Source organism: Lycium ferocissimum, chromosome 12, assembly GCF_029784015.1.
Source record: "Lycium ferocissimum isolate CSIRO_LF1 chromosome 12, AGI_CSIRO_Lferr_CH_V1, whole genome shotgun sequence".
Classification (NCBI taxonomy): domain Eukaryota; kingdom Viridiplantae; phylum Streptophyta; class Magnoliopsida; order Solanales; family Solanaceae; genus Lycium; species Lycium ferocissimum.
In genome coordinates, this window is record NC_081353.1 from 60447499 (window position 1) to 60472547 (window position 25049).

The 25049-nt window shown below is 34.8% G+C and overlaps 1 protein-coding gene across 2 annotated transcripts; it reads left to right on the plus strand.

Moving 5' to 3' along the window:
• The first annotated feature begins 23 nt into the window (after nt 1-23).
• On the plus strand, nt 24-23966 carry LOC132039548 (LEAF RUST 10 DISEASE-RESISTANCE LOCUS RECEPTOR-LIKE PROTEIN KINASE-like 1.2). Of its 2 annotated transcripts, none has more exons than XM_059430027.1 (3): nt 24-964; nt 22503-22799; nt 22886-23966. In XM_059430027.1, the coding sequence occupies exons 1-3, from the start codon at nt 199-201 to the stop codon at nt 23803-23805; spliced, it is 1983 nt and encodes a 660-aa protein (XP_059286010.1). In that variant the 5' UTR covers nt 24-198; the 3' UTR covers nt 23806-23966. The 2 variants fall into 2 exon arrangements, with proteins under 2 accessions (XP_059286010.1, XP_059286011.1); XM_059430028.1 differs by lacking the exon at nt 24-964 and adding an exon at nt 20880-22268.
• Nucleotides 23967-25049: the final 1083 nt, after the last annotated feature.

A 25049-nucleotide genomic window follows, 5' to 3' on the forward strand; every position in this document is an offset into this window, starting at 1 on the left:
AATTGTCTGGTTCCTATATGTGACTGTCTTGACCATAAGGTATGGAAGAGAAATTTAGGTACCAAATTCCAAGTTTCCTACTAATTCCTCCGTGACCAAGTCAAATATAATAAATGTATTATATTTTGGTTGTCTAGCAATAGTACTACTATATGTAAACCACAATTAGTGTTTGAGTTCTTCAAACATCATCTAGCAATGTGTCCAAGTCAATTATTATCCAGCTTCTTCTTGGTCTCTCTCCTTCTTCTTTTGTTCTCCATCTTCATCAACTCCAGTAGAGCTGATGATACGTCCTTTGCAAATTGCCCTTCATCTATCTGTGAAAATGGACTTGAAATTTCATATCCTTTTTGGAGACTTGATAGCCACAACCCCCCCTCTTCACCATACTGTGGCTATCCAGGATTTGGAATCTTCTGTTCTCAAAAAGATCGAATTCTGCATATTTCCGAGGATTCTTTCTATGTTAAGGAGATTAATTACAGTAACCACTCCCTTACCCTAGTGGATATTGATGCTCTTGATAGCAGAGGATGCCCCAGGGTACATCATAATCTTACTATAGATGACGACTTGCCATTGGTATATTCGGAGCTTGATATGAATCTTACTTTCTATTATAACTGTACCGGTTCTCTTCCAGATCCTACTTGTACGTTAGATTGCTTAACTTCAGGTGGAAACAAATCATATTTATATGTTGAGGATTATGAGCCGGAAGATTTGAATTGGTATCGAACATGTGAGAAGAAAGTGGTGGTGCCTGTGATGAAGGGTGGGTGGACTGGAGAACGTGGTGCGGCGATGGATGAGGGGTTCGTATTACATTGGGAGAATGCGACGGAGTGCGGAAAGTGTGAGGTCTCAGACGGGCGTTGTGGTTACCGCAATTTAACCCAAGAGTCCTTGTGCTTCTGCAAAGATGGCACCGTAAACTTTCATAACTGCTACAACAACAAAGGTACGCCTCTTTTACGAGTTTAACTTATGTACGTCGTTAATTTTGTTATATTATTAATAATTTTTTATCAGAATATCTATATCTACTTTATTTTCATATATCTTGCATTGTTGGGTAATGTTGTGATCAATATCGTCCCATTTTGATGATTAGTGTAGCTGTTGTTCTTTCTAGGTAAAAGTTAAAATTTTGGTTGGTCTATTACTCTCTCTGTCTCAAACTGTTTGTCGTTTTTTAATTTTACGTGCCCCTTAAGAAATACTTAATTAGAGAATATTTGACTAACTTTAATCTTATTTATGTCTAAGTTATAATTTATTCTATTTATGTGTCATCTTCTACACAGGGTAAAATATGAAAAAATTAATTAATTGTGTCTTGAACTTCTAAAACGATAAATAATTTGAAACAACTATTATAGTAACCACGATAAATAATTTGAGACAGAGGGAGTATGTAGGATCAAATGGTGCAACCCGAAGACATTTTTGCCTTTATTTTATTGCCAAAAAAACCGAAGACTTTTTTCTCTCATTCCATTTCAGGCTTAGGTGTTAACTAGGACAGTCATTAACTGAGATCATACGTCAATAGTATCAGGTTCATTGACTAGCTTTCTTTAGAATTTTGACTTTGTCAGAAATATCATAGCCCTATCAGCATCTCAAACATTAGTGCCTCGTCTCAAGTCGTCATAACACAGCTAGCAAGTAATTTTTGAAAGATTTTAAGTAGTTTGCTTAGTTTTTTTTTTTTTTTTTTCTATCTACCAAAAAAGAGTAATATCACAGCTAGCAAAGTTTCACAGCAGTTCATGTTTACTTTTCTCCTACTCAAACCGCGTTGGCCTAATCCACAAAATTGGAGCAGCAATAGGTCAATCCTTGACAGTTCAACGTTCCAACAAAATAAGTAAACAACCAAAAGCAAGAAAATAATAATAAAAAGATAAATAGAAACCAACCAAAGACAAGAATGTTAATGAATCCAAAATATGGCCGATCGAACTATACTTATTTACAAATCTATATAACTGCAATATTATCATTAATGATTTGAATTGCTAAGCTCCAAGCCCAGAACCTTTTGAAAATCACATTTTTTACTCCTTTTGTCCCAATCTTTTTTGTTTATCCTCTCTCAGGAACTCCTCATTTTGCTCCTTTAGCGACTTGAACGCACAACGTTAGGATTGGAGGTGAAAAGTAACCGTCTTGTCTGGTTCTAATTTGTTTGATACTTTTTCGCTTATTAAGAGACAATTTGATTAACCATCAAAGCAAAATCACATTAAACTAGTTGTATTAAATTTAAATATTTCAAACGGGTGAAATCAATTTTCTCTCTCTACGTCTGATTTAAAAATCAAACACCTTCCTCAACTTTGAATAATTGACATTTTCCTCCCTTTGTCTGAATTGAACATTGTATATTTTACCCTTTAAATTATCAACCTTTTCTCTCTTTTTACTTTTTAAATATTATGATATATTTCTCTTTTTAATCTATATTGTAGACTTGCCTATAAAATAAATAAATTTTATTTATGAAGTAAAAACGTGAAAAAAGAGTTTCCAAGCATACATAACGTTGAATAGTAAAATAATTGAGCACAATTTTTATGAAAATAATTTGTTCATATCAGTAATTTTGATAATAACCATCAAAACTCAAGATTTTATCTACACATTAAGAATGAAAGAGAATAAACACTTCTTAAACACATATTCAAGGCATGTAATACAAAGAAATAATTATCTTTTTTTTTTTGCGCGGATTGCCCTTCATTTGGGGTGGTCTTTAATTTTACCCTTCAAATTAGTGGTCTTTAAGTTTTGTCCTTCGCCTAATACCCCGAGATTGCAGGTTTGAACCCCAGCTCAGTAAAAAAAAAAAAAAAAAAAAAAAATCCCAAGGAGAATTTTAACACGCCTCGGCCAAATACTGGTTACGCAAGGCAAAAGTTAAAGACTACCAATTTGAGGGACAAAAATTAAAGACCACCCCCGGCGAAGGGCAATCCTGCAAATTGCCCAATAATTATTAAACATAGAGGTATATTTTATAACAAATTTCTTAATTATTCTTTGTTATTCAAGATGAATTTCAAATTATGAGTTAATTAGAACATATTACATTAATAGCAACCGAAACTCTATGACAAATACATACATTAGGTAATAAAAGAGACAGTATATATATATATATATATATATATATATATATATATATATATATATATATATATATAACATAGAGGTATATTTTATAACAAATTTCTTAATTATTCTTTGTTATTCAAGATGAATTTCAAATTATGAGTTAATTAGAACATATTACATTAATAGCAACCGAAACTCTATGACAAATACATACATTAGGTAATAAAAGAGATAGTGTGTATATATATATATATATATATATATATATATATACTAGTTAAGAATTCCAGTTCAAGAGATGTTATTTTGAAATTCTTAAGCTTTAATCTTTGTTTGAAAGTTGTTCAATATAGTGCACAATCAATTTTTTCTACTAATGGTGTTTTACTAATGGTGTTGATAAGGTGATTCACACAACGATTGAAACCTAAATTTTAATAAATACTCTTTTTATTCAATTTCAAAGCAAATGTTATCTTAATACCTAGCTCTAAAGTTATACTTCAATCTATTACTTACCCTTTAAAATTATGGTCAATATATACCTTCACATCTTAAATCTACATTTTTTCTTTAACTATTTATCTATAAGTTGATGCCCTATTGAGTTTTAGGACGAGCCTAAATTTATTAACAATTTAAATACTATTACTTTCATGAATTTGATAAATTGTAACTATGTCAAATCATTAGAACTTTTTAATAAGTTTTTTTAATTTACTTATCAGATGCTAAAATAAATTCAATATAGTTCCTTCCATTTGTTAAAAAATATCTTTAATAATGTAAGTTATATTTGTCAAAAAAAAAACAAAAATTAAATGCTCAACAAAGAATTTTTTAAAATATTAAATCAAAAGCAAATAATTTAATAATTACTTAGTACCCAATAAGCAATTGTAAAAGTGAATTAAAGCACGAGTTGCGGCAACTCTCTCAATAACCTCACCTTACAAATGAGAGAGCCTACGTCAGTACATAAAATGCCAAAATTGGGTCCATGAGACAGGCAGTTGAAGCTGCTCAACTATATATAAAAATGAGATAGATAATGATAAGAGCAAAATAGACATTGCACAGAATAATAGGGGAAGAATGTCAATTGTTTAAAGTCGGAAAAGGTGTTTGATTTCTAATGCAACATAAAGGGGAAAAAGGATTTTCCCCCATTTAAAACTACACAAAGTAACTATAAATTTCAATTCTCCTTATATTAATAAAGTAGTGATAAATAAATCCTAAAATGTTGGTTTAGGTTCACTTTGTTTTAATCCCGATAGGCTAAAAGCGCAAAATTTTTGGAACAGATGCACTATGTTTATGTAGAATGACGGTTCATGAACAAGAGGAAAGCTCTTGATAAGACTGATCCCTTAATCTATTTTCAATGAAATCACACAAATGTATGCCAATCTTTTCTTCTTCCTATGCGCCCCTTAATCCCCTCCATCTTATTGCTCTTTGATCACGTCCTCATCATCCAATAGCAAGGTTATGTTCAGTATCGTATTTGTTATCGGCCCTATAGTCATATGATAACTCGATTTCGATTTTAGCATCTTTTGTTTGTTTTCTATTTAATAATTGTTGCGGAAAATCGTGGCGCACTTATATACAAAGTAAATAGAGAAGAAAATTAACACAAGAATTTAACAAAGTTTGGCCAAGTCTAATCTTCTTCTTTTTTTTTTAATCAAATTGTGTTCTAGCCGGCCAGGCCTGTTAGAACTTTTTATTAATAAGTGCATAATGTAAAAAACAGTCTATTACAGCATGTCTATAATATGAGCTAGCTAATATCAAAAAAATAAGAAACTGTCCTCCAGTTCTATCCTGTATGCCTAAGCTAGTATGCCCTTTGTGATCCTAGTGTATCAGCTTTGATGATAGTCCAAATCTGTGCACACGCCATATGATTATCCACACATGTAGTATCATTGTTGATTGTCAAGCTGCTGAATCCTCCTTGTTCTAATCCTCAGTTGAGGAAGTTGTGATTAACAAGGGATTATTCATGCAAAAGCAAAGAAAGTTTTTCACTATGAATGAGAAGAATTGTACAGTACAAAAGGCCGAGAAAGGTATGAGATTATTCATGCTCCTGGTAATTAACAAGGGATAATTTTCTAAATATACTAAATTAGGACCCTAATTATTTTAACTAAAAGGGTGTTTGGCTAAGCTTATAAGCTGGTCAAACCAGCTTATAAGTATTTTTCGGCTTATCTTCGCATTTGGTAAAAATAAAACTGCTTATAAGTCAAGTGCTTATAAGCTAAAATAAGCTACAAGTCATAAGTTGGTCTCCCCCAACTTATTATTTTTCAGCTTATAAACACTTTTAGTTTGACCAATAATTTTTTTGCTATTTTATCCCTGATATTATTTTGTAATTCCTTGAATACTCTTATTGAATTAAAACCCCTAACCGTCTCCATCACATTACTCCCTCACCCTCTTCACGACATCTCTGATAATACATCAATTTCCACCAGCCACCATCAAATTACAACAAGATTCTGAAGTTCTTCTACGTGAAAAGCAATTGCACGAATTGATCTTCCTGAGAAACCTTTATCTCCGTGTTGTGGTAGTCTTGAATAGATATGTAATCGACAGATGGATACCCATATTAGATGAAGATGGTCATTCAATAAGTGGTTGCTAAAAAGTCCATGTAAAGTTAGAGTTCTTTAACATTAAACAAGACAGTAATTGTTCTAAGAGGAATTAGCATATGGCCTGAACACATATTTTTTCAACAGTAGCTATATATATTAAAGTAAATAGAATGTTTCTTGTATGGAAATATTTTGTGGACTAACAAACTTTAATCAAATTATTAATTATTTCATTACAGTTTATGATTGAATTTAGTTTATCATAAAATAATTTATATTTTAAAAGAAAAATCTTATCTAATTAATTTTGTATGAAAAATAAAATGAGGCGTAAATTATTTATTTGAATTAATTTAAAATTTAAAATCTTGTAAAAATAACGTTTTTATTAGTGTAAACAACTTTAAGGATATCTAAGTCATTTTATCAAACACTTCAGCTGCTTATTTTCAATTTTCAGCTCGTTTATCCAATCTCATAAAAATGGGATTTTGTCATCTCTTTCTCAAAAACGTCCTAGTCATCACTATCCCAATCCCACCCATTAGTCGCGGTCAATCACTGTTGTTTTTCCAGCCACCGCCGACTGTCGCTACTCCGTCAAAAGATCGGTGGAGCTACGCCAGAAAAATCAAATCTCTTCCCCTTTTTTTGTTCACCGAAATCTCTCTTTTTCGTCGGAGTTCTCTCCATTGCTTTCATACAGTCACTATCCCAATCCCACCCGTTAGTCGCGGTCAATCACTGTTGTTTTTCCAGCCGCCGCCGACTGTCGCTACTCCGTCGAAAGATCGATGGAGCTACGCCAGAAAAATCAAATCTCTTCCCCTTTTTTTCTTCACCGAAATCTCTCTTTTTCGTCGGAGTTCTCTCCATTGCTTTCATACAGTAACTTCTTTTCATGTATACTTGTGTGTCATTGTCTATTATTGTCTGTCATGTGTATGTTGATGTATACACTTGAGATACCCATACAAATGATATACATTGACATATACAAAACATATAATGATACACACAAACATACAATGATATACACATCGTCTATTCGTTGTATGTTGTATATGTGTCTATCATTATATGTACAGTGATAGATAAAACACATACAACAAATATACACCGAACATACTCTAAAAATATATCAAACACATGCTAGACATACAATGAGATACAATGTGCATACATCCATTTTCACCCTTAAACCACTACCAAATTAACCACCATAGCCACCACCGCAAAACCACTATTGATCCATTATAAAAATGCAAAACCATTTTTTTCCCCCCCCCCCCACCACAAACCCCCCCCCCCCCCCCCACCACAAAAATAAAAGGTTAAATCTGTCTAGATCTGTTTCAGAGAGCTATTTTGTTAAAGCAAGATTGTCGGGCATGACAGAGATAGAGAGTATAGAAGTATTTCACGTCTACTCGTTGATGGTGGTCGCCGCTATAACAAAAACAGGAACCGTAAGGCAAGGAACCAAATAGCAGAAAGTTTTTTTTTTTTTAATTGAATAGAAAATACAATAGCTAAATTCTGGAAAAAACAAAGCGTATGAGAAACTCTGCACTGATAGTCTACTACTACTAATATAACTCCTAAGTTATAATGTTTTATTCCACTAAACCAACTCCTAAAAATCCTAAACTCCCAAGCCACTTTCTAAGGTGAACAAACCTTACCTAAATAGTTATTTTGACTTGGTAAATGCAGTAAAAGAAACAAGGCCGTCAGTTGCACTAATTTTTTACACTCCCCCTTAGTGCAAGTTCACGATCAACGACTCCCAGAGCATCTCGAAAGTATTGGAACTTAGAGTTCTCCAAAGCTTTAGTGAATATATCAGCCACTTGAGCATTGGTGCGAACAGTTGTTAGATCAATCTCTTCACTCAAAACTTTCTCATGAACAAAGTGATGACGGATCTCAATATGCTTTGTTCGGGCATGGAAAACTGGATTTGACGCAAGTTTGATGGCACTTTCATTGTCACACTTGATTTGCACATCATAGTCTACTTCGTGGCACATGTCTTTGATCAGCCTTTTCATCCAAATGCACTGTTGTGCAACCATGGTTTTTTCAATATATTCAGCTTCAGTGCTAGACAAAGCAACAACATCTTGCATCTTGCTACACCAAGAAACCACTGCTGAACCAGTGCTACAACAGTAACCTGAAGTCGATCGACGATCATTTGTATCACCTGCCTAATTTGCATCATTAAATCCACTCAATAAAAAATCAGCACACTTTTTGTACCAAAGTCCATGACTAAGAGATCCTTTCACATAACACAAAATCCTTTTTGCGGCATCTAAAGGAGAAGTTGTTGGATTATGCATAAATTGAGAAACGACACCAACAGAGTAAGAAATTTATGGCCTTGTTGTGATATTCAGATAAATTAAGCTTCCAAAAAGTTGTCGGAACTTTATCGCATCCTTCAAAGCCTTGCCTTCATCTTTCTTCAACTTGAGATTATGCTCTATTGGAGTAGCCTTTTCTTTCGACTCCCCCATGACGAAACGCTCTAACAGACTCTTTGCATAGCCTTTTGGAGAAACAAAATAACCTTGATCTTATTTTTCTACTCTAGACCAAGAAAACATCCAATCTGCCCTAAATTTTTCATCTCAAAATGAACAAACAAGTCATTTCTTCAATTTGAAATTTATGATTCATTATCTCCAGGTATTATCATAACATCAATAAATATTAATATCAACAGATGCACATTTGATTTTAATTTTATAAATAAACTAGAATCTGAATTAGAAACTCTAAAACCACAAAAGATTAAGTATCGAGCAGTTTACCATACCAAGCTCGTGGTGTTTGCTTGAGGCCATAGAGCGATTTATTCAAACGACAAACATGACTAGGAAATTACTTAGAGACAAAACCTTGAGGTTGCTCCATAAATACTTCTCGATCCAACTCTCCGTAAAGAAATGCATCCTTTACGTCGAGCTGCCACAGTTTCCTGCCTTTGAAAGCAACAAGATAAATAAGTGACCTTACTATCACCATATTCGCCACCGGGCTAAATTTCTCCTCATAGTCCAATTCATAGTTTTGAGAAAATTCACGAGCAACTAGACGAGCTTTAAACCTGTCAATGGTGCCATCTAATTTTTTCTTTAGGCGGAATACCCATTTGCATGTGACTGGATCACATTTTTCTGGTTTGGGTACCAATTCCCAAGTTTTATTCTTGTTTAAAGCATCAATCTCCTCTTGCATTGCTCGTTCCCGATGTGGACTGGCCTTTGCTTCTTCATAACTAATGGTTCTCCCATAGCTAATGCTCCTCTAAAGAAACACAAAGTAACAAAATAATTGCTAATTTTGACCTTGTAGTCTTTGAGGTAATTTGGCTGCTTTTTCTCCGTTGTTGGCCTTCTCGTTGCTTGTTATTCACCATCTTCTTCTCTTGAAATGTTCTGATTTGGAGATGCAATTTCTAAAGTATTCTGATTTGGAGATACTGTTTTTGCCTCTTCATTACAAGGTATTTGCACATTTACTTCGAAAATAATAGCTTCAAATTGTCTTGATCATCACCAAGAGCGACAAACCTTTGAGCAGAAAATAAGGATGACACTTCATCAAATACCACATCTCTTGAAGTAGTAATCTTATATGTCTTTGGATACATGCATCTCCAACCCTTCCAATAAGAGTCATAGCCAACAAATACACATTTTCTTGCTTTCGGATCAAGTTTGGTTCTATTGTTTTTGGGAACATGAACATAACAAATAGAACCAAAAATCCGAAAATAGCTCATTTTTGGCTTTTGACTATATAAAATCTCGAAAGAGAATTTTTGTGTACCTGGCCAAGGAGGCAACCTATTTGTCACATGGCATCCACATTGAATAGCTTCTGCCCAAAGCTCTAGAGGAAGATTCTTGTCATGTAACCATGAAAGATAAACAAAAGAAAGAAAATCAAAGTTTCTTTCGGCAACTCCATTCTGTTGAGGGGTGTCCAAACATGTCATTTGACGAAGAATTCCATTGTCATGACAACACTTGAAGAAGTCATCTGACATATATTATTCACCATTTTCACTACGAAGAATTTGTATCTTAAACCCGAACTCATCTTCAGCAAAATCTTGAACTCCACAAACTTAGATAATGCTTCGCTCTTTTCTTTCAAAAATTTCACTCAAGTGAACCTTGAGTGATCATTCACCAACACCATAACATAGTCATGCCCGTTATAACTTGGTGTTCTTGTTGGTCCCATCAAGTCTGTATGAACTAATTTGAACATCGTGGATCTCCGATTTGATGATATTTTGAAAGGATAATGATGAGATTTTCCATATTGGCAGCCTTGACAAATCACATCCTCATGTACATTCTTCAAGCTTGGTAAGCCATCTACTAACTTCTTAGAGGAAATCTGCTGCAGCATTTGGTAGCCCACATGACCCAACCGAGCATGCCAAATTTCAGCATTATCGGTTTGGCTTGTTTTCTTTACATAAGCTTCTCCTGCTGACATAACAAAAAGAGAACTTTTCTATTCGCCAGTAAAAATAACATCAGTTAATATCTCTCGCATTGTCAAGCACCTTCAGATCATTAGGACCAAACAATACATATTTTCCGGAATCCATGATTTGAGGAACTGAAACTAGATTATTCATCAAACCTGGGACATGATAAACATCAATCATCACAACTCCTTCTGTTGCTACTGGATATGTTGAGTTATTAGCTGTGATAATAACTCAATTTCTATGATGTTCTCGCTTCTCCGAGAGTAGAGAATCATGTCTAGTTACATGATGAGAGCACCCTGAATCAACGATCCACTCTTCCTTATTATTATTGTTGTTGGCATAATTAACAAAAGCTTGGGCTGACTTTTGTTCATAAACTTCGATGCTAAAACACTGCTCCCATTTGAGTTGGTCGTCTCCTTTATTTGTGCACGCGACATTGGCTTTGGAAAGTTTTACTCGAGAATTTTTCTTGATGTGCCCAATTTTCCCACATCTGTAGCACCTTTTGTTACTATGTGAACTGCCACCTTTTTCTGCACTTGTTTCTTTTTCTCTATTGTTGTTCCAGGTTGATGTATTTTTCTTGTTCGATTTTTCTTTAGAATATATAACAACATCAGATTCAAGGCTTTTAGCCATTTTTTAGCTAAAGATTCTTGATTAGAAAGCACGTTCTCTATTTCTTCTACAGATGGTTGTTTCGACCACCCTTGAACGGAAGTGACAAAAGGATAGTACTTCTTCTTCAATCAATAAATAAGATAGCATCGTAGGCGCAACTCACTAATCTTCTCTTCTGGATCAATCTCTGAAATTTCATCACAAGTACTTTTTACTCGCAAAAAGTAATCTGAAATTGACATACCTCCCTGTTGTAACATCGCCAACTCGTTCTCCAATAGTTGCAACCTTGCAGTATTTTTCTTAGTAAAAAAACCTCTTGAGTGTGTCCCTAACTTCTTTTGGAGAGCTAACATCACGAGGAGATATCTTATTTACCACCTTCTCCCCTTATTAGAGTTCTAATCCACCATAATACAAAGCTAAAAAATCTCAACCCAAGCTCATCAATGATATTAAAACTCCAAAACCACAACGATGCAAAACCTGTGAAATAACAAAAGAAGAAATCTTTAACAAACCTAACATACAAAAATGGATAAATATTGGAAAGCAAGAACTGGTTATGTACGTATGTGTGATTGTGTGTATATAAATCTAGCCAAATGAAAATAGGTTAAAATATTTCTAATTCCCTCCCATCCTGTGATATACGAAAACCAGCAATTCACAAAGTTAGTTGAAGGATGACATCATCAGTTAGATACACAGTTAGAAATCTTGTTAGAAGTGTCCATATCCGGTTCATCCTTCTGAATCATATCACATCCCGGATCTGATGAAATAGGATGAATTGAGACGGTATTTTGTAAGTTACAAGTAGTTAGTTGGGAATTGTACAGGTTGCAAATTAGTTAGTAGCAGTTAGCTGAATAAATTCAATTGTACTTCCATATATCATCATTGTATTCAACTACAGAGAATCATCAATGAAAATATTAACTTTACTTTTTTCTAGAATTCTATTTCCATTTCTTATCTTCCATTTCTTGAGCTGGAACACTCGGAATTCTCTGTAAATTCCTTGTGCCTCTGCTAATTCTCGAGTTCTTGAGTGAATTCCTGTAATTAGGCTATCATTTGTATCAGAGCTTGTCGATTCTTAGGATAAATGGCGAAAAGAACTAGGTCAAATGGAGATCCCACCACTGAAACCACAATAGAAGGTGGTGATAGGCGCGAAATGATGATAAAATTAATTTCAGATATAGGAATTCTCAATGGTGAAGTCGCACTTTGAAGAGATTGGATCAAACTATTGCACAATTAAAGGAACACATAGAAGGCAATCGAAGTGATACTTGCCCAATTGAAACTTGAGTGGGAACTTCAAGAGAAAGGCTAACAAGGGAGAGACAATCGATGGAAGAAGAACCAAGACAAAAAAAACCCTATGAATTATCACAATCATCACCCTGGCATATCTCGCTATTTTAAGCTTGATTTTCTAAAGTTTTCTTGTGAGGATGTGAAATCTTGGTTATTCAGGGTTGATCAACTCTTTAACTTTGATGAAGTGGCTATGTATCAGAGAATATGTCTTGTAGCAGTGCATTTGGAAGGAGAAGCAATTCAATGGCATCAATCCTTTATGAGGTAAATGCAATACACTTTCCCTCCCGCATGGAATGAGTATGTGATGGCATTAGTGGAGAGATTGGGGCTGATTATGATGACCCCATGGAGGAGATCAAGAAGATTAGGAAAACTGGATTTATGAAAGAGTACCAAGCTATATTTAAGAGCAAGTTAAATAGGGTCAATTTGTCTTAAGAGAATGCAGTTAGTTGTTTTCTTGGAGGACTTAAGGATGAGTTAAATCTTGTTGTGAAGTTGACTAACCCTACTACCTTGTCTCAGTTGTATAGAACCCCTAGAATGTATGAAGCTTACTTGAATGCTCAAGCTAAGGCATACAAGCAAACTTCTATAGTATCTAACAATATTAATTCCACCTATAGGAAACCTACTGTTCAAAGGTTTCAGAATAAACCTTTACTACCAACACCTGTGACTGGTAATTCTATTGGTAATAAAGGATTAACCGGAAGAAAGTTGAGTATGGAGGAGATGAATGAAAAAAGATCCAAAGGACGTTGCTACTTCTATAATAAGAAGTATGTACCAGGTCACAAATGCTTAAATTTGAAGCAATTGTATTTGTTTGAGGTAGAAGAATTTGAAGAAGGACAAGAGATGATTGAGGAAGAAACACTGGAAGGGCAAAAAGTAGAGCTGCACCAACCTATGGAGCAAATGAAAATATTCCCAAGCTCTCAATGGTTCTTTGGGCTAAAGAACATTGAGAGTGATTGGTTATCACGGATACACCCAAATTACACCTTTAATATTAGGAGTAAGCGGTCGTTGTCAAATATAGAACCGAACAAGGTTGGGTCGAATCTCACAGAGAATACAATGAAGAAATATACTTACTAAGCGTAACGCTCGACCATTAGTTTATATTTCAAGGGAGAGGGGAATATAATAATGATTGGTTTGAAGTTTGATCATTAATGTCTAAGAGTTATTGTTATAAAATGTAAACTATTGGTAAAGGGACTAAGGTTGAGGTTCCAATGGAAAGTAATGCAAACGGGTATCAATACAACTTCTTTAAATGTCTAGATGCAATTAAACATGGGCAACGTAACTTTATCAAAAGTCTCTCAACCAAATTGATAAATATCATTACTAAGCTTTCTCAAGCCTTAGAATGTGAAAAATGTAATGTGAATACCCATTATGTTTCAAGTTAGCTTTTCCATCTCTAGCTCAAGCTATTAGATGGATGTAATGATCCAAATCCTTGTTATCTAACTCTTTTCCTAACTTTCACTTTCTTTCTCAAGCAAAGTAAAAGTGCTTAGGCACAAATAATGTTTGCAACCATTAAGAGACATGAAAGCATGAAGAGTTGATAAAATGCATCTTTAACATAAAAATGAGGTTTAAATATGAAACCAATCACATAACTAACACATTTGATCCCACAACCTTAGTTAATGGGATTAGCTACTCATTTCCATTAAGTAAAAGACAAAGGTAAATAATGTATTCATAAATACTTACAAAGTTAATGGAAGATGACAACAAAAAGTGGAAGATTCCTCTTTAAAGCTTCAACAACCAATAATCAATGAGTCTCCACAAAAAGACAACAAATAAAGTGTGGAATCAGTTTTACAAAACCCTAGGAGAATATTTATAGCCTTCCAAAATGGGAACAATTTGTGGATAAAAATATCCCTGTGCGCCTGCCTGCGTGTCGCAGGTTGTGTCGCATGTGCAACCTGTGAACAGCATGTTGTACACAACTCTCGCATGTCTTGCATTTAGGTAAATGACTTGCAGCAGCTGCAGTCTTGGATGTCCCTCGCAAGTGGCACCTGCGAGACTACTCGCAGATGCTGCAGCCAATTTCTTCAAAATTTCACAAATCTCCGCACACACTTGCTGCAGCACATGCGTCTCGCATGTGTGACCTGCGGCTCGCAGGTCATGCTTCTTCCATTTTGGCTTGTTTTGCTTCATTATTCTCTCCAAACCTGTTATCCTACAAATCAACACAAACATACGAAAAGTAACACCAAAAGTGCTTGAAAAGTCACAAAAGCCTAAGGAATTGGCATCGAATGTGTCGTAATTTCACAACACATCAATCACTCTAAGAGGCCTTTACACATCTTGTTGACACTGGAAGTTCCCCCAATTTCATTGATCCTGAAGTAGTGAAGCAATTGGGATGTCCAACTAGACCAACAACACCATAAATGGTGGTTGCAGCTAATGGAAATGTCATGAAAGTGGATAAAATTTGCAAAATTTCTTGGTTGTAACAAGGAGCTGAATTTTTGCTACTCCAGTTGGTTTCTTGTGGAGTGGTATTAGGGGTTCAATGGTTATTAACACTAGGGGACATCAAGATGAATTTCAATAAGCTTACCATGAAATTTTGATACAATCAAATTACAGCATCAGGAGCCGAGAAATTAGACATAATTTCAAATAATGAGTCACAACTTTGCATGATTCAAGTAGTACCTGCTATGTGCTATAAATTACATTGTCATGCACTTGAATCTAATGAGAAACCAGTAGAAGAACCTGTATTAACTGAATTGTTGAATGAGTTTAAAGAGTTATTTGAAGAACCTACTGAGTTACCACCATCCAGAGGGGTGTTTGATCATACTATCAAATTGCAATCTGGTACTGAACCCATTAGTAAAAGACCATACAGGTACCTTTCTGTAAAACAGGATATAATTGAGAAGTTAGTTCAATAAATTCTTAATCAAAGGATAGTTCAATAAATTCTTAATCAAAGGATAGTACAACCTATCAGTAGTCCTTTTGCATCACCTGTGGTCTTGGTGGGCAAAAAGGATGGTTCTTGGAGGCTTTGTGTGGATTATTGAGATTTAAATAAGTACACTGTCAAGAAAAAATTTCTAATACCTGCTATAAAGGATTTATTAGATGAGTTAGGGGGTTCTAAAATCTTTTTCTAAGATTAACCTCAGGGCTGGTTATCACCAACTGAGGATGGCAGTAGATGATGTGCCAAAAACTGCCTTTAGAACACATTCTGGTCATTTTGAATATTTGGTGATGCTTTTTGGCTTGTCAAATGCCCCTGTAACCTTTCAAGGGCTGATGAACATTGTGTTTAAGTCATTTCTGAGAAAATATGTGCCGGTATTCTTTGAGGATATATTGATATATAGCCAAAAATCTTGAGGATCATGTCTCACATTTGAGATCTATGTTTGTTGAAATGAAAAACATCAGCTTTTTGCCATGCAAAGCAAATGTTTTTTTGGGGTACAAAGAATATAATACTTGGGTCATTTCATTTCTAAGGAAGGAGTGTCAACTGATCCTCAGAAAATTGCAGCTGTGAGAAACTGGTCTATGCTTACTACTCTTTAATAATTGAGGGGATTTCTTGGGTTAGCTGGTTATTACAGGAGGCTTGTAATAGATTTGGAGTGATTAGTTAACCACTTATTGATCTTTTGAAGAAAGAAGGGTTCAAATAGTCTACTGCAGCAACCATTTCCTTTGAACCGCTGAAGGATGCACTTACACAAGCTCTTATCTTGGCTTTGCCTGATGCAAGCAAGACCTTTATTGTGGAAACAGATGCTAGTGGTTATGCTATTGGAGCTGTTCTCATGCAACAAGGGTATCTTGTAGCCTTTTCTCAGTAAATCTCTTTCACCAAGACATGCTACCATGTCTGTATAGGATAGAGAATTATGAGCTCTTGTTCATGCAGTCACAAGGTGGTCTCAGTATTTACTTGGCCAGAAGTTTGTTATAATAACTGATCAAAAGGCGTTGAAGTTGTTAGTGGAGCAAAAGGTTCATAACAACTCTCAACTAATGTGGTTAACCAAGCTCATGTTATTTGATTATACTATAGAATACAAGAAGGGCACTGACAACAAAGCAGTTGATGCACTTTCTAGAGTATCAGGAGCAGAACTTTTAGCATTGGTAATCTCACCTACTAACACTGAGTTATTACAGGCCATTACTCAAAGCTGGGAATCAGATGAAGCTATGCAAACTTTGATTTCTCAGTTATAGAGCAACAAGATCCTCCCAATTCACGGTGTCATAACCATTTGAAGAGAAAACGAAGACTAGTAGTGGGTAATATTTCTCAATTACGACAGGATATTATTGCTCTATGGCATTCTTCCACTAGTGGAGGACACTCAGGTGTAGATGCTACATTGAAGAGGCTGCTCACTTTTTTCTATTGGAAAGGTATTAAGAATAAAGTGAAGAAGTTTGTACAATCTTGTGAACTTTGCCAAAAGAATAAATCTGATTTGGCTGCATACCCTGCTTTGTTACAACCATTACCTATTCTAGAGGTGGTTTGATCACGAATTAGCATGGATTTCATTGATGGTCTTCCCAAATCCAGTTATTATGAAGTGATATTGCTAGTGGTGGATAGATTGAGCAAGTATGCTCATTTCATTCCATTAAAACACCTCAATACTGCTAATCTGTAGCCAAGGTTGTTCTTAATGAGGTGGTTAGACTACATGGTTTTCCTGATAATATTACCAGTGACAGAGATGTTGTCTTCCTAAGTACTTTTTGGCAAAAATTGTTCTCATTACTAGGTGTTGAGCTTAACACTTCATCAGCTTACCATCCCCAGTCTGATAGTTGAAGTTGTAAACAGATGGTTAGAGACATACGTGATGTGCTTTTGCGCGGATGATGCATCCGATTGGTCTGAATGTTTACAAATGGATGAATATTGGTATAGCACTTCTTAGTGCTATCAAAACTACAACTTATGAGGCCTTATATGGTAGACAATCATCATTGCATTTACCCTAACTTATGAGGCCTTATATGGTAGGCAATCACCATTGCATTTACCCTATCTTTCAATTTAGTCTGCTTCAGTGGAACTGGATAACACACTTCTGAGTAGGGAATTAAAGTTTCAACTTCTGAAATATCACTTGCTAAGAGCTCAGGACAGAATGAAACAACAAGCTGACTCTCATAGATTTGAGAGAACTTTTGATGTTGGAGATTAGGGATAATTCAAAACTCGACCCTATAGGCAAGTTACTGTATCTAATCAACCATTCCACAAACTTTCTACCAAATATTATGGGCCTAGGACATGTATCTTGTACCTTACTTTTTCCTTTACTATGAAAATCCATCCAACTGTCCATGTATCTCTACTAAAGAAGCGCTATCAGGTGCCTGATCACTTTTCAGTGCCTCCAGTGACGGATATTGCTAGTCCTAATCTTGAATATATACTACAAAGAAGAATGGTGAAAAAGGGTAATAGAGTTGTTGCTCAAGTTCTAGTCAAGTGGGAACGTTTATCTACTGATTGTGCTACTTGGGAGTTCTTTAATGCTTTTAAGACAAGGTTTCCTCAATTTGATCCGTGAGGACAAGGATCTTTTGCAGCAGGGAGTACTGATATATGAAAACCAGCAATTCACAAAGTTAGTTGAATAGTTAGTTGAAGGATGACATCAGCAGTTAGTTATAAGTAGTTAGTTGAGAATTGTACAGGCTGGAAATTGGTTAGCAGCAGTTAGTTGAATTAATTCAATTGTAATTCCATATATAGTCATGGTATTCAACTACAGAGAATCATCAATGAGAATATTACCTTTACTTTTTTCTAGAATTCTATTTCCATTTCTTGAGCTGGAAGACTCGGAATTCTCTGTAAATTACATGTGTAGCTGCTAATTCTCGAGTTCTTAAGTGAATTCCTGTAATTAGGCTATCATCCTGAACCTATGTGCTAACTGGTAAGGTGTAAATTGTTACCCACACCTATAAATGTACAATTTCATAACATAGGAATCACCTAAATAAATAAGGTAACTTATGCTACATTTCTAGAGATAATATCTGAGATGGTTACTCAACTAAGAGTAATTTACTCATAAAGTCATTCAACTTTGTTTTCTAACTCAAAAGTCACTCAATCACTGATATTTCACTTAGAATGTTACCCAACCTATTTAAATGATTTTTTCATTAAACTTTGTTGATGTGAAAATTTTAATTTAAACCAATTTTTTGAGAAATAAAAAGATATATTATAAAATAATAAAATAAGAACAAGAATATTGTAGAGAAAGAGAGAAGAGTTCTTTTATTTCTCTTGAGGATATCATACAATAAAGGGAACATCTTTATTTATAGGAGAATATTGACTTGGTCCCAAAGTCATAAACCCTAGCTTTTCTCCTAAAGATAGACATCCACAATATATAGATAACTCTTCATAACACTCCACCTTGGATGTCTATTTAATAGATGATGTGCCTCATTAAAACTTTACTACAAAAAACCCAGTGGAAAAAATTCTAGTGAAGGAAAAAAAGTACACATTTCTAATAATACGCCCTTTAGTTGCCTCATTAAAAACCTTACCACTTTTATGGCTACTGAATAAAAGATCAAAAATTTCATAACAGCAACAATACTTTGAAATTTCGATCTCAATTGGTAGAGACTCGTGTTGATAACGTATTATAAAATAATAAAATAGGAACAAGGATATTGTGGAGAAAGAGAGAAGAGTTCTTTTATTTCTCTTGAGGATATCAGACAATGAAGGGAGCATCTCTATTTATAGGAGAATATTAACTTGGTCCCAAAATATAGGAGAATATTAACTTGGTCCCAAAATCATAAACCCTAACTTTTCTTTTAAAGATAGACATCCAGAATATATATATGACTATTCATAACAAGGTACCCATTTTAACTATTTTATTGACTCACCCCGCTAAAAATATTTTGACCAAGAGCCAACGGCTACAGCTTATCAGTACCATTCTCAAATTTGTTGTTGTCCTTGAGAAATCCAATCATTAGTTTGACTGCCAATTGAACAATAAAAAGCAGTAAATAATTAGGAAAAACGAATCAAAAAGAGAGAAAAATGGTTTTTACAAGAAAGTTTATAATTTGATTCTCACTAAACATTTACCATCTAAGTTTTATCAAGCTATGCATAAGTCAATGTGGGCCTGTTGAAACGTTTGTTGATTTTACTTGACCGTGATCTACACGCATAATATTATTGACCATTAATTCTGTATATAATAATCTGAAATCACTCTTCTTGATAATCATTATGGAAAAGGAAAATTAACATTTGATTTATCGACTTCTCAATGCTCTAATACTGACGTTAGTCATAGTTTGAACAGTTACTAGTCTTGCAAAAATGAACTACAATATTAAAAAAAAAGAGAAAAATGTCAAAACTATGGACACCTGCCCTTTGCACATAAATTAATATATAGCGTGTTTGGTACGGAGGATACGGTCGGGTCAACAAACTGATTAAAATAAGTATCTTTTTATTTCTTAAAATTTAAAGATTTCATAAATTCACTGTCAAAATTGAAAAGTTTAACTCTCGAAATCTAAACTGTGCCACATAAATTGTGACAGATGGAGTATTCATTTAACAAACAAAAGTTACAATCAACTGTGTAGCCATTAGAAGTAGACCCTGTTAAGAGAGACAAAAGCTCATTGCGCGTTGCATGTCACCATCGGTATTTCCATTAGCTAGTGAGTAATGTGAACATGGTGACTAAAATGAAACTAGACTACTCTTTTTTACTCTTCATTTCTTCACTTTCGGTTCAACCAACTCAACTTAGAATAACCTAAGGTCCTACACTCAATCTATAACTCAAATCATTTTAACCCCACATTGCTCAAATCCAAAGTTTTCCTTGCACTAGTAATATTTTAACTATATCTTGACTTACTTAAAAGGTATCAGTTGGTTTTGACGTCATCTTATAATAAGACTTGCGTCTTTCTTTTGTTTTTTGCTTTTACAAAATGCAATTATATTCTACTTTCACACCTGAATTTCTGTATTTTCTATCATTTAAACCTGACTTCACGACTCGGGCTTTTCTATTCTTGGCAGTATTAATTATACTCTCTCCGTTCACTTTTACTTGTTCACAATGGACTTTGCACGACCCTTAAGAAACAGTAAATGAAGTGTATATTTGACCATAATACCCGTATTAATGATGTATAGATTCAATGAACTTGGGAAATGATTTGAGAAATGAGTAAATGTTAAGGGCAAAAGATGAAAAATAAAATTGTCTTTCTCTTGTTATGCTAAAGTGGACAAGTAAAAGTGAAAATTTATTTTTAATATAGTGGATAAGTAAAAGTGAACGGAGGGAGTAAGTTTTCGTTTATATCACAAGTATATCCTTGGTATGTTTGCTTGTCAAGATTCAAGCTTTCTCCATTTCATTCGGTACATAGCACATGTGACTTAAAAGGATAAACTAAATTAAGTGGACTTAAATAGAGCGGAATGAATATAAATGATTCATATAATCAAACCCAACCAATATAATGTAAATGATATATGACCGAAAGGATAACCTCTTCTACCGTATTTTTTTTTTTGGGTTCTCCCTTCCCCCCTCAAGCCGCTTTTAGGGTCCGAGTAATCCGGTTCGCACCGAGAAATTTCACTTTAAAGGTAAAACACACCTACCAAAGAACTGTGAAAAGTTCCGAGTAATCCACTTTGAGGAGTAAGTACCACACCACAACAACTATTGGTAGTTCTACAATATCTTCATAACTTCACAAAAACATTTTAACACGTCCCAATTTGATGGATTATTTTGCCTTAGAGACCTAAAAAAAAAAGGAGTGCAACAACCTCAAATGCTCAGAGCAAGAAATCTAACAATCCCATCGTATTGGAGGACAGGAGTCTAAGTCAATAATAACTGTACAAAGTCGTCTGATTTACCTAAAAGCCAGTGGATGGGAACCACTTTTTCTTTATAGTTGCTTCAAGTTTTGAAACTTATCTTACTTTGGCAACTTTGTCAAACTCTCAATAATTTAATCAGACCAAAACAAACACTAGTCTGAAATATTTGATTTATAAAAGAATATATAAACAGCTGTTTGGAATGAATTACACCAATTGTGTAACAACTATGATGCCAAAGCTTTCCTCTATAATAATATCTTTTGTCCTGTTCCTCCATCTTCCTTTGTCCTTTGTTCTTGTTTTAGACATCATATGAAACTCCAAAGCCTATTCATGGTCAAGAAATCTGTTTCTGTTCTTGTCATTGCCATTCTTTTCATCACCTTGGCAGATGACACTCTCTCTATATACCTCAATTCTAGTGCTTGCGTTGCACAGAGTTGTGGTAATGGGGTGAAGATATCATACCCCTTTTGGATTCCTGAGAAACAACCATCCTATTGTGGCTTACCAGCTTATAAAGTCACCTGCGACGAACGTAAGACATTTCTTCATATTTTTGGAGAGGAATTTATCATTAAGGAAGTATTTTACACAAACAACTCAATTCTGCTAGCCAAAGCAGATGTGTTTGATGAAGACAACAAATGTCCAGTGCCTAGACATAATTTTAGCGTAAGGGGTACTCCGTTTTCATTGGGGCCTAATACTGCAGATCTTTTCTTCTTCTATGACTGTATTCAACCTAATGAAAGGGAGACATATGATGTGAACTGTGCCCGCAATGCCACTCATCATTCTTTTGCGGTTTTTCATACTGAGCTATTGAAGCACTATAACTATTCAGTCGAATCCTGTCAAGATCCTGTTTATGCCCTTGTTGAGGCTGATTCTCTAGATAGATTGCTAAAAATGAATTACAGACAAGTTCTGCAAAAGGGATTCTTTCTGCAGTGGGATGGGACTAATTGTAGAGATTGCCAGAATAGTGGAGGGCACTGTGGTGCTCAAAGTAATGAATTTCTGTGCATTTGCAAAGACCAAACCCAACCAAGAACATGTCTTCATGGTAAATCTAGAAACAGTTATAATTTTAAATCCATTTTTGACCAGATTTCAGTTCATTGAGTAGAGAATATCTCCTTAATTCCTAGATAAAAAGGCAAACCATTCTGTTTTTTGTTGATCATGTTAAGGGAAAAACATTTCCAATTTAGGTGATCGCAGCTGATTAGTTATGCTTTACTGAGATACATTACAATTTCTTGATATCAGATGATCACCTTTCTTGTTTTCAATTCAGGACGAAAAAAGAGAATTGCCATAAAGGTTTCCATAGGTGTTGGTGCAGCTGCATTTACCGCTTTGATGGCAGGTGTATTGTTCCTTATCTATCGTCGTAGACAGAAGAAAATTGATGCTGGTTCGTCTGTGTTCACCAGAAGCATTCTTTCCTATCCCTCCTCAACAAAGGATCCCGAAAAGGCTAATATAACTATCGGAGTTCACCTCTTTGACTACGATGAACTGGTAGAAGCCACGAACAATTTTGATTCCAAGAAAGAGCTTGGAGATGGTGGATATGGCACAGTATACAAAGGTAAGAATACTGCTCCAAAATTGAAATTCTTACTGATAATGTGTGACTGAACCTAATACATTTGGTTGAATATAATATGCTTATAGGTAAACTTCGAGATGGACGTGTTGTTGCTGTCAAACGTTTATATGAAAACAACTGCAAGAGGGTAGAGCAATTCATAAATGAAATAGATATCCTAACACGGTTGCATCATCCAAATCTTGTCACTCTTTACGGATGCACATCTCGCCATTCGCGTGAGCTTCTACTTGTTTATGAATACATTCCCAATGGCACAGTTGCTGATCATCTATATGGTGGTGATTCAACCCCTAGATCGCTTTCATGGAATACACGAATGAAAATTGCCATAGAAACAGCAAATGCACTTGCCTATCTGCATGCTTCAGATGTCATCCACCGAGATGTAAAAACTAATAATATCCTTCTAGACAACAATTTCTGTGTTAAAGTAGCAGATTTTGGCTTATCTCGGCTTTTCCCAACGGATGTTACTCATGTCTCCACAGCTCCACAGGGTACTCCTGGATATGTTGATCCTGAGTACCACCAGTGCTATCAGCTCACTGACAAAAGCGATGTTTATAGTTTCGGAGTGGTATTAATTGAGCTTATATCGTCATTGCCTGCTGTTGATATCTGTAGGCACCGATATGAAATTAATTTGTCAAATATGGCCATCAACAAGATTCAGGGAAATGCATTACATGAGTTGGTGGATTCAAATCTTGGGTTTGAAACTGATGACAAAGTAAGGTCAATGATAACTGCAGTGGCAGAGTTAGCATTCCAGTGTCTACAGAGCGATGGGGATATGAGGCCGTCTATGCAGGAAGTTGTGGAGGCTTTGCTAAGAATTCAGAGAATGAATAAAACAGGGAAAACAGACAAGCCTGATAATGATGATTCAGGGTTGTCGAAGAATAACACATCATTAGTCTCACCTGATTCGGTTACTGCAAAATGGAGTAGCAGTTCAACTACACCCAATGCCAGTACCTAGTTTTTTGTTCACTTTGCGAGCTTTCTCTTGAGAACCTGCCATATTGGTTGCCAAAACCTGAATTACATACACTTTGATTAACTTGGTTTTCTCTGTAAAAGAGAATGTACATATGTTAGTGCAGCTTGTTCAATTTGACTACTCTAATTCGGTTTAATCTTCTTAAGTCTTCTTTTTTCCTCTTTAATCTTCTCAATTCCGCTGATTAATTTTTGTAGCAGTACATGTTTATTTTAGTACCTTGCAATAGAAGCTTAGGATTAATTTTTACAAACGAATCAAGAGTACATTATCTGTATAGTGTAGTATGCCTACTGACTGATTTCGAATGTAAAATAAAAGTTCTTGCTCTTAGGCAAGACAGTTTTTACTTTCTAGAATCCAGATTCTACGTGCTTAATCCTTTCTATTGATCTAGCTTTAATTTTCTTTGCTTTCAGCACAATGCTGTTTCATCAAGAGTACATCTAAATATATCTTCTTCTTTTCCTTATTTTTTTGGGGGGCGCGGGGGATGATGAGGTGATAAATCTGCACCATTGTTGATCTGATGAACTGAAGTAGTACGGCAGCTCAGTCATCTCATTATCCATATAACCTGGTTTTGTACTTCTGTGTCAGACAAGAATTGAGAGCCTTTTCTAAATACTACTCTCTCTGTTCCAAAAAGATTGTCCTACTTTCCTTATTAGTTTGTTCCAAAAAGATTGACACCTTTTTATCTTTAGAAATAATTTAACTTTATGAGATGATTTACAGCCACACAAATATCTAAGGTTTGTTTTGGACAACATATTTCAAAAGTCTTCCTTTGTTTCTTAAACTCCGTGTCAAGTCAAACTAGGATAATATTTTTGGGACGGAGGGAGTAGTTTTTAGTACACGCGCAAATATTCGATCACTATATAATTGAAAATTAAATAAGTAGTAGTAATAATATGGAAAAATTTCTTAGTAAAGAATGTTTTACCTTTACAATGACTCTATCAGGTGGATCTGAATTAGTCAGGACTGGTTAAACAAAAAAGCTAATTATACAGGGTAATTTTAGAATGATTATACAGAAAAATGTCACATTTTATTCACCAGAACAAAAAATTTAGAGTTTAACTAATATCCACCGAGGTGTGAAAAAATTTGTTACGGGTAAGTTCTCAAGTATTTATACTCTTCTTTTCAATAGTTAAATTATAAATAAGAAATATAGTACTTACCAGAAGGGAAGTTGACCTCTACTGTTACGT

What these genes read in the sequence shown, in the direction of transcription:
- LOC132039548 (XM_059430027.1), top strand. Translation starts at nt 199, where the DNA reads ATGTGTCCAAGTCAATTATTATCCAGCTTCTTCTTGGTCTCTCTCCTT. An exon ending in TAACTGCTACAACAACAAAG is followed by an intron (nt 965 to 22,502) that starts GTACGCCTCTTT and finishes TTTTCAATTCAG; the next exon opens with GACGAAAAAAGAGAATTGCC. An exon ending in ATATGGCACAGTATACAAAG is followed by an intron (nt 22,800 to 22,885) that starts GTAAGAATACTG and finishes ATATGCTTATAG; the next exon opens with GTAAACTTCGAGATGGACGT.